Source organism: Acinonyx jubatus, chromosome E4 (genome assembly GCF_027475565.1).
Source record: "Acinonyx jubatus isolate Ajub_Pintada_27869175 chromosome E4, VMU_Ajub_asm_v1.0, whole genome shotgun sequence".
Taxonomy (NCBI): Eukaryota; Metazoa; Chordata; class Mammalia; order Carnivora; family Felidae; genus Acinonyx; species Acinonyx jubatus.
In genome coordinates, this window is record NC_069395.1 from 51,585,265 (window position 1) to 51,600,721 (window position 15,457).

The 15,457-nt window shown below is 41.9% G+C and overlaps 1 protein-coding gene across 15 annotated transcripts in view; it reads right to left on the reverse strand.

Annotated features, from left to right (window-relative positions):
• Positions 1–15,457, reverse strand: part of RABGAP1L (RAB GTPase activating protein 1 like) — a 755,477-nt gene that overhangs the window by 21,273 nt on the left and 718,747 nt on the right. For 11 of the 15 annotated variants that reach the window (XM_027074244.2, XM_027074246.2, XM_027074243.2 and 8 more), the window contains one exon: positions 9,948–10,040. In XM_027074244.2, the coding sequence (XP_026930045.2) occupies positions 9,948–10,040 (93 nt within the window). Of the gene's footprint in view, positions 1–3,321; positions 5,278–9,447; positions 9,755–9,947; positions 10,041–12,395; positions 12,931–15,457 lie in introns of those variants that run through there. The other 4 variants (XM_027074247.2, XM_027074255.2, XM_027074252.2 and 1 more) reach the window with 3 other exon arrangements.

The following is a 15,457-nucleotide window of genomic DNA, read 5'->3' on the forward strand; positions in this document are numbered from 1 at the left end:
TCAGAGTTCAAATTCATGGAATATATTTAATTAAGAGCACTAACTCCAGAATCAGGATAGGGGTTGGTGACTTTGCTATCAACGGACATTTCCATTCTTGGGGTTAAAAAATAGCTTCCTGAACACCAGTTTTTCTATTAGTAAAGAGCAACAGTCCTTACGACAGTGTCTCTAAATATTTGTTTGGGTGTTTTTTTAAAACTTCAGAATAAGAGGTTCTGGGTAAAAAAAAAATTACTGGGCTGTTTTTTTTTTCCTCTTGAACTCCCAGGAAAAACTGAAACAAAGTTATATGATCAAAGGTCCAAGTTACATTCTGTACGTTCATGTGGATTTTCAGAAGGGCAATTTACTGTCTTCCACTCCAAAGTATCAAAAGCGGTTTTTTGTTTTTGTTTTTGCTACTGTTAGCAGTTACAGGAGATTCAGAGAGCTGACAGGAAAGACTTCAATGCGATGAGACCTTCCTGTTTTTCAGATTTATACTCCTAATGGTGTTTTCTGCAAGGGCGGCAGAAACTCAGACAAAGCAGTGCCACACAGCCAGAAGACTCATCTATGCCCCGGAAGATAGCGTGTCACAGCACAGCGTGTGGGGCGGATGGCTCTTATCTTCCACAGAACAACCCAGGATTGGTTACATGGGAAAAAGAGAGCCTAGTTGCTGTTTTTCTTTTTGTTTTTTAAAGAAGGGCTAAGAAACCGATGGTGAGGACAGAGCCCAAGACTTCCATGGAGGTAGAGGGTCCAGGGTCCAGGGTCCCCCCCCCCCCCCCACCGGCAGGGCCAGCAGGAGGTCAAAGGACGAACCTGCGTGTTGACTAGAACTAGCCCACAGGGTCTATTTCTGTCTTCTCTTTTGGAAAAGGAAGAGTGGGATAGCTGGGGAATGCCAAAACATTTTTTTAATGTTTGTTTATTTATTTTGAGAGGGACAGATAGAGCGCGAGCTGGGGAGGGGCAGAGAGCGAGGGAGAGAGAGAATCCCACACAGGCTCCAAGCTGTCAGCGCAGAGCCCAACTCAAGGCTTAAACTTAAGAACCTTGAGATCACGACCTGAGTCAAAATCAAGAGTCGGACGCTCAACTGACTGAGCCACCCAGGTGCCCCACCAAAACATTTCTGAAAAAGAAATCTATGGAAGAAGATAAAAACAGTTCAAAATCTCTTAAATACTTTTAAATAAATTCATAATAGAATTCCATGCAGTGTTAAAATTAAGGGAAAAAATATCTAATGATGAAAGAAATGCTTAAGCCACCTTACAGAAGTAAAAAAGACAAGTAACTAGAAAATCTCATTTTCCTAACAACATAAATGACACTATTAATTGTAGGTAGATTTATTTTTATGGTTGCCTTTGTACCTTACAAATGTTTCTAAGTTTTCTACAATGAATACACAACACAGGTGTTTAAAATGTTGTTTAAAAAAATTAAAAGTCATTTGGAATTTCAATTCCGTTGAAAAGGATAAAATGCCCAAATGAGAACTTTTTAAAAGTCCACTCCTGTTAGAAGCTCATATTCTACCGGAAACCATACTGGATCTTCGTTTTTTGACTAAGATACAACGTAACCTCCCCAATGCATGGCCTTGCCAGGAACGCTTTCCCAAGATATCCCTGCAAAGACTGTGTACGTATTTGTAGGGCACATTGCACTCATCAAATTCTGGCAGTCCCTCAATCTATAGAAGTTCTAACCTCCACAGAAGTGTAATAAAAGGAGACACTAATATATATATCAAGGGCATCTACAGCTCAATCTTTCAATCGTTGCTGAAGCAATCCAAATTCTAGCAGAGGCCAGAGACTTAGTCTTCTACCCTGATTTGTCTAAATATCCCTCCTTTTCGTGGAACCAACTTGCATATCTGTAGGAAGCTGAGAATTATATATAAAAAAAGCGGGGGAGGGGAGTTTCGGAAACTTTTCCAATCCGTGTCCTCCTCACGGGGAACAAGCAGCAATGCCGAGCCCCTTTTCTTCACAACATAGTTCACAAAGCAGACCGCTGGGGCCCAGGAGCGATTTTTCTCTTTCTTGACCAGTCCCTCCGAGAGACCACGAGGATGCTACTCTGATACCTATTCCTGAATTAGGCGTCCGGTTCCCACTGAAATCCTACTTGCGGGATTCCAAACTGCAGAGTCCGCTCAACTCTTACTTAGGTTACAGTCATTTACCACCAGTGACCACGTGGCAGCTACCAGTTTTTCAGGGCACAGCGACATACGCTTCCGGGGGAGTGCAAATAACCTGCAGAGGAAATCGCACAGGGAAGAGCACTCTGTTCCAAGTATTTTCAAGATGCAGCAGGTGGTACTTCACCGCTGCTTGGAGATAAAGGCCTGACGCCTGATGTTATCTGAGAAGAGGCAGGAGCTCCTCCGGAGTGCTGACCGGAAAGTTCCCCTTACTGCGCCTGTGGCACGCGGCCGCGTCACGGGGGTGGAGGCGGTGGCCAGGGGACAGATCTGGGGCGGGAGCTGTGAGCGTCTAAGGGTCCCTAGGAAGCACAGCCGCCTCAGGGACGCACCTGCTGGCTCGGCTTTAGCAGAAGCTTCAGTTGGGCGTGTGGCACACAGCAAGCAGCACAGTGGGAAGGTGACGCCCGCGCTGCGCGCAGACACGTGGGAAAGCAAGCCGTGGGGCCGAAAATGCAGCATCGTCCTCCAAAGTCCTCCCTGCACCGCAGAGGCACCGCTCCCCGGCGAGGTGGAGGGTCCCTGCGCAGGGCCCGGCCCGCGCTCACCGAGGGGTCCAGCCGGCTTTCTTGCTCGGCTGTCTGTGGCAGCCCTTCCCGAGGGGCCAAAGCTTGTGTTCCCCGCAACTGACTGAGGCGCCAAACGGTTCGCCTTGCTGCCCCGACGGAGCAGAAAGTTCCGTCTGGACTGACCAGGTTCATCCTGCGATGTGTCCGAGGGCGGCCCGCCCGCCAGCGCCCGGGGGGTCAGCCGCGAGCCTGGTTCGCGCCGGCAGCTGTGCCCAGCTGTGCCCAGCCGGTCGGCCCCGCAGGCAGACGGCTCCCCTCTCCGCTCCGAGAAGGCTGCGGGAGACGCGGCCTACAGAACCCGGAACCCTCACACCGCACCGCTGGAAACGTCCTCCGTCCTGCACACCCTGACATCACCTGAACAGAAGGCGGACGACGCTGTCCTCCTCGGGGCCCTCCCCCCCTGGCATGGGAGCCGAACAGCCAGGGGGCAAGTTTGCTCAGTAACTTCTGGGAGGAGGATACTGCATTTTTCAGACAGACAGACGCCGGTATCACAGACACACACAGATTTAAAAAAAAAAAAGAAACAAAAAAACTTACCTCCTCAACAGTCATAGACCAACTACCGTTTACAATCATAGGTACAAAGACAATTGAAAAAAAACAAAACAAAACAAAACAGAATATCCAATGAAATTGCACACCTACTGATACATTTACCAAACCGCAGTCACAAAAGCAGACCCCTGTCGAGGCCGGTTTGCTATTTTGTTTTTCCTGAGAGCGCCATTTACTCCAAGCTCTCTCTCTGACTGCAAACATTCGCTGGAAGAAAGTACACTCGAGGCAGCCAGCGGGCAAGTCTCAACTCAGGAAGACGAAGCCCCTCCCTGTCCACGCTGCCATCTGCAGTTCGCGTGCTGATGGAAACGCTGCCTGTGGAACTATTAGCCGCTCCGGTGTGAGTTGTTTAGACCGTGTTACCAAAGCTGGGTGGGAGGAACTTCCTCCTGTGACAAGGTCAGAAGCCTTGCCGAACAGTTCATCTTCAGGCAACAGAATGAAATGGCCAGGGAGGGGAACGTTTCTAGTGGTCTTCTGCGTCTTGGGGGCTGGGCGGTGGGTGAGGCGGGGCGAGGGATGGGGAACGTCATTTATTCCGTGAGAAACCAGGGAAACGTGAACCGGCATTCAGAAGAAAATAAACTAAGCCTTACAGGAAAAAGTGACGGGGAAAGAGGCAGCTCCGTGGACTCAAGCTCAGCATTTTGGGTGTGTCGTCTGCTGCTAGAATGAATTCTTGGCACATGTTTTTAGAGACATTTAAGGGTCAGGAGGAAATGTTTTCCTAAAAGATCCAGCACAGTTTTATTTGCAACAACGCACTCCACTCTCACGTATTTTCCTTTGGGTAATTCTTTCCAGAGTTGATAATTATCAGCATCCCCCCTCAGCAAACAGCTTTTTGACATCCAAAGACAAATGCCTACAGATAAATGTTTCAATGCCTACGTTGTCTGCAAATGAAGATTTGAGAGAGAAAAATCTGGATATCTGAAATCATTTTATGCTCTTCCTTTACCCAACATATCCTATTTTATCATTCCGGTAGAAATTTTTTAAAATTTAAATGTCAAACTAAAAACAAAATCTCGTCAGTAATAACTAACTGGCAGTTGGCTAACCAGACTACAGTTTTTCCAGCATTTAAAAAACCAGTCTTAGATTATACGCTAGCACAGGGGTCAACAAACTTTTCATGTAAACGGCCAGACACTAAGCACTGTAGGATTTGCAGGCCACATGGTCTTTGTTGAGACTACTCAAACTCTGCCACTGTTGTGCAAAAGCAGTCCTAGACGATGATTAATAAACAAGGGGTGTGGCTGTGTTCCAATAAAACTTTATTTACAAAAACAGGCCGTGGGCCGGTGTGTCCCACGGGCCGTAGTTTGCAGATCCCTGCTCTAGCATACAAATCAAATTCTAAAAAAGAAAACGGCTTACCGATAATGTCAGAACGTGTCAGTGTGACGCAGTTTTTCTCAGGTACTACTACTTTAACAGGAAGCAAAACTTACTAAAAATGGAATACATTTTTTGGAGAATTCATTCTGGAGGTCATCAATAAGCATACTTAGAGATTCTTAATATGCATAACATTTTTGCTTCCCTCAAGTGGTAGGTATAACTCAATCAGCGAACAGGCATCGTCAGAAACCACCCGTTCCTTCTTAGCCAGTTTGCTCAAGAATCCTCAACAGGGCTTAGGCTGGCAATTTCCACCGTCTTACAACAATGAGTTCACTGGATTATCCATGCTCAAAATGAGTGGCAGCCTTCTGAAGTTTATCAGGAAGTTATCACAGGCAGATGGAAACCATGCTCTTGACTATTACTACTCATTAAAAGCACATTATTTCATAAACATAAATATTTCCAAAAGCCAATGACAGTCTTGCTAATAAGGAAAACTAACAAAATATGTTTATTTTCATTGGTAGAAAAACATTTTTCAAAGATGGATTCGCTTATCTTGACTGTAAGGAAATGCCCAACACGGTAAGAGAAAGGAGAGCCATCCCCCCCGCCCCCCCCCCCCGCCAGGTTAGAAGTCTAGCAAAATTTAAACTTGTTTCACTTGACAAGTTAAAAACAAAAGTGATAACTTGTCTGTTATTTCATTAGCTATGGAAGGATGGCAAATAATGCAAGTACAAGTAAGCTTCACTTCATATTTTTGTATTGTTTCTTCCAAGTATAATTAAATAGTTTAGTTTAATTTTAAATTACATGCAGGGATGGGATGCCTGGGTGGCTCAGTCAGTAAAGCGTCTGACTTTGGCTCAGGTGGTGATCTTGCGATTTTGAGTTTGAGCCCCGAGTCGGGGTCTGTGCTGACAGCTCAGAGCCTGGAGCCTGCTTCGGATTCTGTGTCTCCCTCTCTCTCTGCCCCCCCCCATGCTCATGCTCTGTCTCTCTCTGTCTCTCAATAATAAATAAACGTTAAAAAAATTTAAAACAAAATTACATGCAGGGACTGATCTACAAAAATTAGTATGTGCAAGACAAACTTTTTGTACACTTGGAGGAATTATTTTCTTCCTGTTTGAGTTACACTTTGGTAAGAGAATTACTATTTCTAACTCCATGAAAGAAATGAAACATTCTAAATTTAATTATACTAAACATGGCTAAGATACTTCAATTAGAAATGACAGATAATACTCTGTGTCCCAACTCAAGAGAGTTTGAGCATTCCTGATTCCTTCTAGGAGTTGCTCATCTCAAATAGGTGATAACATGATCTTCATTATGCTTTGGGAGACTCGCTGAATTCAATTAATTAGTTGTGCCTTTTAAGGCTTAACCCACATTTGTGCAGGTAGTTCTTTAATTAAACAAGAAAAGCATCCCATCTTCCAGAAGTAGACGAAGGCTGCAGTTCTCAAAAAGGCGCTGTCAGCAGATTACATTGTTAGAAAACTAACTTTCCCTCAACAGAAACAATGCATCTCCTTAAAACTGAAAATAGCATTATAATTCCTGGAGTTGGTAATTGCTTATTAGGGGCTTGGCTGCTAAATTTTAAAATATACTAAGACAGCTACACATATTTGTTTGTTTTCTGGGGGCTTGTATGAAAATGAAAATGTAGATGACGTATTTCTACGGACAAACCTTCAGTCTGAATTTCACTTCATTTGAAATAAATTAATTTACAAACCAACGTCTCAGAGTAGATAAATACCACTGCACAAATATGTCCAGGTCAAACTTAAGAAGGACAATAAAAGACGTTTAGAATAAATGTTCTATATTCTTCTCACAATAAAGTTTCTTTTTTGTGTCTTGGAATCTAGTCATGAAGATAAGCAGAGCAGCTACACCAGAGACCATAGGAAGTCATGATACAGCTGAGTTTCAAACGCAAACTGAAGCCAACACCAGGTGGCTCGCTGTGTGCACATATTTGTATATGCTTATGTCTGGGTGCATATATATTTATGTACAAAAATGAATATTCCACCCACTTTCCCCTATAAATAGGAGCACACACAGGATTTATAGTCATTAATTAGCTCCAAATCGGACAGAAAGATCTCCCTCCCGTAAGTATGGCTTCTGTACAGGCACCTCTGGTGTCACTTGGGATCTATGAAAAGAAGATGGCAGGCTGGATGTCAATCTTCTTGAAACATTTTACTTGGGGATTATTTTTTCTTTTAGAGATGTAATTCATATACTACACATTCATCTTTTTAAAATGCACAATTCAGTGGTTTTGGTATATTCAGAAAGCTGTACGACCATCACCACTCGCCTAATTCCTGAAGATTTTTGTGTTTAGGGGTTCTAAAATTTAAACTTACACCAACATAATTCATCTCTTTCTTTGTGGCTGAGATTTCAGTGTTAGATTCAGGTGTGTTCGGGGACATAACTTGAAAATGTAGACATCTGCATACGCCATAAAAATAGACACAAAACACGTATTTGGACACAGCCAGAATGTGACCTCCTCATTGTTGAGCCTTTAATCCTATCTCTGGCTTCCACGCAAGAGCCCTTTTTGTTTGCGGAGAGAAACAGCATCAGACTGAAAAATCTCTCAGAATGTTTTATTGTATGTATGACATTTATGGGCTCTTAAAAAAAAAGTGACACAACTTTCCTAACTCCCTTGCCATAGAGTGAGCTAGGGGGTAGACGTGGCATTTTAAGCAATATGGATCTTCATGGGTGAGGAGGGGTTGTTAGTGAGCTGGCAGGTAGGACTTCTGGCTGGATGCCCATGGTGATGCTTCTAAATTATTGTTAAGAATTTATGCAGCACTAGGTTCCCAGCCCAAGATCTATGAATTATAAAGTGCTCATGCCGGGGACACAGATCTTATTCTTGACTGGACTCAGGTCACAAGATGCTAAGTGGTATTTCCTAGAACACTTTCCTACTTTCAGGTAATTTTCACTAGCTTCTTAACTGCCTATCTGAAAGAACAAATCTGTTAATGGTTGGAAACTATGTTGTCAACGGTCACCTTGAAAATGTGATTATAATTTGAGGACTATAACTTTTATCAAGTATATCGCCAATACAAATGTTTAGCTATTATTAAAGGGGTATAGGAATATTAGTTAGATGTACTGACAAGCTATTACAATAATACAAAATAAATAGCTATAGAGGGTATCTGCTATGTGTACGAAGAACAGGCCATCACACTCAAAGTTAAAAGTAGTATCTGTTTTCAAAACAAAAACAAAAAGTTTAATTTCACTTTGGTCCCTCAGTAAAACTGGCACACACTAACGGTCTTAATGTGTGATAAGTACTTTTTAAAACATAATAAGCCTTGTGCCGTTTGTATAGATCTACTCTGACACAAAAAGGATTAAAGAAGCAATACCAAGTTCAGCCCCAGACGGATTTTAAATATATAACTTGAGTCTTCCGTTTTCCTCTCTTCTATTTTAAAGCATTCTTCCCAGATTTTATTTGATGGCAACTAAGAAAATTAGAATGATACAAGCAGTAGGAGGGCTTCATTTTGGATCCTTAAGAATATTTTATAATTACTGCTTCAAGCCTTTTTAAAGCAGCATGCTACATGAGCTACGTGAAGACTAGTTTTATTGGGAGGTGGTGGTGGTGGGAATTAGCTGCAAACTGTATTCTGTGAGCACCTTAAGCGTTAACAGTTATCTGCCACAGCAGTACGGGGGAATCTTATTATCACTCCTGTAGCCAGTTCGAGAAACAAGGAGAGAAACGTCAGGTTATGGGGTAGCAATACTACTTGGGAGAAATGTGAAATAGGGAAGTGGGGGACTGGAGGAACACACCCCCAAAGGGGCTATGACTCTAGTCACAGCTGGGTAATTGGAGGAGTTGGCCTAGTGAGGCTAATAACAACCGTTTATCGAACACCAACCACGTGCTAGGTACGTGACACACAAAATCCCTCATCTTTACAAGTCATTCAAGGAACTGCCCAAGCTACATGCTTTACAGAGGAGGAAGAAGTTCACTAACAGCCCAAGCTGCTGAACAACGGGGTAGATATTGAAACCCCTAATGTGGATTCCAAATCCTACGACGGTGTTTTTGTTTTTTGAAAGCCAGGATTTGAACTCAGGCCTGACCACAAAATCCACATACTGCTGCCGCCACACCCCACTCCGAGCCCCCCACCCCCGCGCTATTCAGTTCAGCAGCGAGGACAAGCCGTTCTGTGACTACAGCTGCCCATGTGTTTCCGACCACATAAAGGCAACCGGAGTCACAGAGGTACAAGTCACCCTGTTGTGGGCGATCTGACAATGCGACCCCAGTATATTATTTGGTAGGCTATTCTGGCATTGGTGATGCTCTGTGTGAAAATGCAATATTCTCTAATCCTAATGTTACTGACATGCAGAGGGAGGGAACCATTATGCACCTGTAGGAATCTGAGGAATTAAAAACATGTTCAAGGGACAATAATATTACAGTTGGAAAAAATAAGTTCAAAATCAGTGTTTCCCCAACACTGCATCATGGGAACAGTGCTGCTAATTACCACTGAAGAGATGGATCTCTGTGAATGGCCCCATGGAAAACAAAATACTACAGTTAACTAAGATATTAAATTGAAATCACTCTGATTCTGAAACTGCATACTGTAGTGAAATGTCACTTGTTTCTCATAAATTTGTAGAAATAAATGTTGCAACAAACACCAATACTGTGCTCCATTAACCTTTGTGGGTTTTATTTTTCCTTCCAAATGAGTTTGTATTTTTAACATTTGCCACAGACAGAGGGAAGTCTGAAACATTCTGGTGCCAGGCTTGGAACAGTTCACCTTCTAACAGTCTTTGTGGATGTGACCACGCACAGCTAAAACAGTACTTGGCCATTTTCCTTTTTTTCTCATTTTTGAAAGTAGTCGATAGCCACTTTCTTTCCTTTTCCCCTCTCTTTCTCTCAGCTTCTTATGAAGACTCCCAGTATAAATGCAACAGGTGGAGTTTCCTACAAATATACAAACTGAAAGAAAAGAAATATTATGGTTGGCTACTCAAGAGTTTCCTGAAATGAAAACATACCTGGACATTTATCATGGTCAGAGAGCATCTAAGTCTATCAAAAGGGAGCAGAGGACACTGAACTTGCCACACTTACTGCGACCTTCGGGTGCAGAAGGCACTTTGCTCTGACGGGTGACCCCTGCCGCCCATACCTTGTATCTATCCATTGGGTCTTCTTGTTGCAGCTGACTCTCTCGCATTGTCTGATATTCTTTCTCATATTTCTTCAGTTTCTTGGTCGGTACCTGCAGGGATTAGAGAAAAAGCACGTTAGACAAGGCGATTCTTTAGGAAAACATTTTCTGATGTGTTTCCCACTTAAGTCTCTGGCATTCTAATGGAGCACACCCAACTCAAAGGAGAGGGGGAAGAAGTCTAGACTCTAGAGCAAGAATCTGCAACCTTTTTCTGTAAAGGTCCAGATAGTGTATTTTAGGCTTGGTGGGCCACATAGTCTAGGTCACGGCTTCCCTACTCTGTTGTTACTGCACAAAAAGCTGCCACAAGTGACACATAGACAAATCAGAGTGGTTGTGTTCCAACAACACTTTATTTACAAACATGGGCTACAGTCCGTCCATTTCTGTTCTGCAATATTGTTACGTCACAACTTTTCTTGTAAATGTATTTAACAGTGCTATTAACTCTAAATACTTTTAAGTAACATTCATTCATAGCCTTCTACCAGGTTAAAAATGAAAATTATTTTATAAAAATAAAAAAAACTGAGCAACAAAAACACATTTAAATAGTCAATATACCATCCAGCGAGAAGGAAGTTTGTCACTGAAAACTCCCAAGAAATAACAGAATCATTGTGCTGTAATGAGATAATAGAAAATCATTGAAACAACTCATCTATTTCTTGCTAAAATTGTGTCATCTTTAAAAGAAAGTAGTCTGTTTACTGGAAAAAGACTAGATCTTACAGAATCTTCAAATTCTAAAAATAAACAAATAAACTTAACATAGTATAAAGGTCATAGAATTTGGCACTAGATGGATCAAAGTCTGAATGCCTACCTTTTTTATTATTAACTATGAAACCTCTTGGCAAACAGGTATTTAACCTCTCTTAGCCTGAATTTCTTCATCTGTAACATGCCAGGCAAATACATTTCTCCTTCAAAATGTCTGTCAGGAGAATTAAATGCTGTAACACAGGCAAAGTATCTAAAATATTGTGTGGTTCCTGGATATTTATTATTATTATTATTTTTTTAATGTTTATTTATTTTTGAGAGAGACAGAGACAGAGTGTGAGTAGGGGCAGGGCAGGGACAGAGAGAGAGGGAGACATAGAATCCGAAGCAGGCTCCAGGCTCTGCACTGTCAGCACAGAGCCCGGCGGGGGCTTGAACTCGTGAACCGTGAGATCATGACCTGGGCCGAAGTCAGATGCTTAACTGACTGAGCTACCCAGGTGCCCCAGTTCCTGGATATTTTTTTTAAACGTTTTTTAAAGTATTCAATAAAATTAACGTATTATAACCTCTTATATTCCATATAACAGATTAAGTCTACTTTTAGGCTTTCCTTGAACAATCAAAATGACAGAATTCCTTTCAACATCAAAATCTTTATTCAATGTTTAGGTCTTCAAGTAAGTGACTTGAGAGGAAGAAAAGGTTTGCCTAATTTTTTTTAAAGATAATGCATGTGTTATTTTTCTAGATTCTTAGGAACTTGAAGGCAGGGATGTGCGTTGATGCTCCTCAGTAACTGTCATGACACCTACTTAAGTCACTGTGTCATGATACCCATTTAAGACATTGGCCCAGACGAGGCTCTCTCAATAGAGTGTTTCTTGTCGAGTTCAAAATATGGTATTTAAAAAACATGTAATTAGTGTGTGAGAATCTGGCCAGAGAGTGTGTTAAATGCAAAGCAGAGATGCCATGTGTCCTGCCCCATCTTACTCTAATTCTTCTGTTCCATCCAGGAGCACTCTGAAATACTGGAATTACCTGCTTCTTACCACACCTGGGAAGTTGCACAAACTCAGTCCAAATTTGAGACAGTGGATTATCATAATTCAACAACCACATGATGACAATATTCATCTGGCTGATGGGGGAATATCTCCCCAGTCGAGCAAGAAGTAAGGACATTTTTCAGGGTGTCACTGAATCGCAAAACCACTGCTGGCAAGTGTCAGGAGACACTGATTTTGTCTTACTCCATCTCCAGAGACCTTCAACAATCCACCCGACCAACCAGAGTGCAAAAGAGAGGGAAGCACCACCTGCCGGCCGTGTGGCCTCAAGCGCATCAGACAAACCAGGAAAACATACATGGTCGTGTGCCAACAAAACAGCAGCAACAACATGATTTTTTTTCTTGACTTTAATAGGGAGCCTCCATTTCCTCTAGGTTTCTTGCCCCTGTGTGTTATTAATCATACACTCCAAAACCCAAAACCAGCCTCTTAAAATGAACTGGCAAATCTCCAGCACTGGTAGCCCTGGAGCCGAGGCAAAAGGGAAGAAGAAGGTCTCAGAGCTTCAAGCAGGGACAGGTGTTTCGGGCATTCCTGGGAGCAGGCTCAAGGGGGAGAAGGGAGTTCTGTAAGGAGGGTGCTTCCTCCCAAGGCCATTTACCTTCAAGATGGGAAGTAAGTCAGGATTTCTGCAACTGAACAGCAGTCCTATGCGGAAGTATTTCCCAGCCGGTTCTACGATGGATCCAGTCACCAATGACTGGATGCCACATTGCAAGCGTGCTTCAACGAGCATTTCTTCTAAAACCGTATTTCTCAAATTCCAAGTGCTACAGAATTTTTTTTCATGTAAAAAAGTATCCCTTTAAAAGTCAATCTTGCTACTTATGTTAAAAGGTTCATTTCAATGTGAAATTTTTAAAAAAATGCATTAAACACCCTCAATAAGCTCATCCTTGCCCATCTGGCTGAGATTCTAAGATGTTTGGCTTCATCGAGTTCAGGGAAACAGAGCAGGTTCCCAGAACAATATGTTGCTAGGAAACCTTCCAAGCTTATTTATCTTGTGCTGCGGGGTGATACTGAGCATCCACCTGTGATTGGCACAAAATGAAAGAGGGGAGGGGGCAGGAGGAAGGTGAGCTGATATGAAACTGTTATTTACGAGATAATCAAAGAACACAGCCTGTCACAGTTTTTTCAAACTGCATTTCAGGACAAAATTGATTTTATTTTAGGGAATATAATATTGAGCTTGAAGGTTTTCTTAGCAGAGAAAGGAATAAAATACCTCCTTAATATGTAGTTTTAATTAAAAGAACAGAAAGTCATCAAGAATTACCAGAAGTGAAACAACTTATTATCTCAAGAGTGGTAGAGGTATCTCTCCCCTTGTTAAATGTTTTTAATATAAGTGTGCACTTGAAGAATCATCAATCCTTTTAAGTTTTTGAGTTTATTTATTTATTTTGAGAGAGAGACAGAGGGAGAAAGAGAGAGAATCCCAAACAGGCTCTGCACTGTCAGCACACAGCCCGATGTGGGGCTCGAACCCACAAACCGTGAGATCATGACCTGGGCTGAAGTCGGACACTTAACGGACTGAGCCACTCAGGCATGCTGAATCACCAATCCTTTTAAATGCCTACCTAATTTGGGAGACTTCTTTCACCAACTGTTCATCTTCTACCTAATACTCCCTATTTGGTTAAGTTCAGGAAATGTCCTCAAAAAATCCACAATTGTTTGATAAGAGCAATGATAAAAGTATTCACCAGTTCAAAATGGTGTTTATTAAAAACAAACAACCTTCGAATAGAAAAACCCTGGCAAGACAATCTCTCACAAGTATGACAGCGATGATTGAAATAACCAGCCAAGGCCTGACATTTTGGACTTAACAACTAAATTTGGGGAAGAAGTAAGCATTTAAAACAGAACCCTTGTTTTAATCTTATGAATAGTACATGACATTTAGATATATTTCATGATATATTTAACCCTGACATTTAAATTTATAACATAACCATTTACATAGAATTAGGAATTTGGATGTGGAAGGACCTTTGGAGACCGTCTGGCTGGTATAATCCCCACCTTCAGGATGAGGAAAGTGAAGCCATGTGGCTGAGAAGGCTGGACAGAACCAGCTGGTTGTGGCAGAGCAACCGGAATCTGGGCGGGTCTCCCGTCTCTCTGGCCTATAGTCTCTTCTGGTATTGGGCTGTCAGGGGAAGTGTATTTCCCAAACTTTAGTCATTTGAATGCCATTTTCATTATTTTTGCCATGTCCAAGCACATTTTCTACTATGTTTTCCTTAAATCAACTAATTTCCTTACATAAATTTATTTTACAAGAAAAATATTTTGGAAGCAAGAGTCAATATAGACAACTATGATAGACAAAAAAAAAATGGCCTCCCAAAGAAGTCTGTACCCTGATCCCCAGAACCTAGGAATATGCTACCTTAACGTGGCAAAATAGATTTTGTAGATGTAATTGAGGTCAAGGATCTTGGCTTGGGGAGATTATCTTGGACTTTCTGGATGGACTGAATGGAATCGTACAAAGTCATTAAAAGAGGAGAACTTTTCCAGACTTCAATCAGAGGAGATGCGACTATTGCAGAAAAGCCAAAGAAATTCAATATTGCTGGCTTTGAAGATGGAGGAAGAGGTCCCTGAGTGAAGGAATGGGGGCCTCTGGAAGCCTCTGGAAGCTAGAAAAGGCAAAGAGAGCCTTCAGAAAGGATTGCAGCGCCTTTGACACCTTGATCTTAGCCTAGTGAGACCCTGTCAGACTTCTAACCTACAGAACTGTAAAATCATAAGTTTGTGCTCTTTAAAGTCTCTAAATTAGGTGACAGTAGGAGACCAATACAACATATTATATGTCGTAACCACTATCGACTGAGCTACCACGTGTTTATAAACAAAACTCAGTTGAAAGTTTTTATTTACACTTTCGCTGAAAGCAAGATAAAAACTTCCCTGCCCCCTTCATTTTATAACCAATTGCAAATTATGTCAACATAAAATAAACCATATACTGTTAGCTCCTGTGTTACAAGTATCAGAATAGCAGTAAGCAAAAGATAAAAACAACTCCACCCCAGACCAATGTGTAGACTCATTCAGTCCTTTCCTGCCTTCTCCCACTCACCACTGATGGCAACTAGTTGTGGTATTTCTTAAATCTCAGTTTTTGCTAAGGATCTATACAATGCCTGCTGATATTTCCTATTACGTTTTATCATATTCCATTTTTTAAATGCCTGTTCAGACCTTCTAAAATGATTTCATGAACAGCAGTTTGAAGGACATGCACTAAATCAAGGGGCCTTTTTCATCTCTTCCCCTGACGATCACACTAAATCACTGGAGAGGCTTTATTAACTCCTGTCCTGGTCACCAATGCAGTCACCTGCCATTTACTGATGAAAATGGGTTCTATTCAGCTGTTATCGGGAAATATACAGAAAAGAGCTTTATGAACTTAAGGGAAAGGGGGTGGTAAGGGAATGGTGGGGGAGTGCTCCATGGTGACCTTCGATAACCAGGAAGAAGAAAATACAATAGTTACTAATTTGCTTTATTCTTTCAATGTTCATCATGCTGGCCTCAGTTAGAGATGTAGGAGAGGAAGACTAAAGAATATGTTCAACTTTCTTTTCCCATGCTCTCCCTCTTCTTTTCATCTAAAGCATATATATTTTTAAGTGC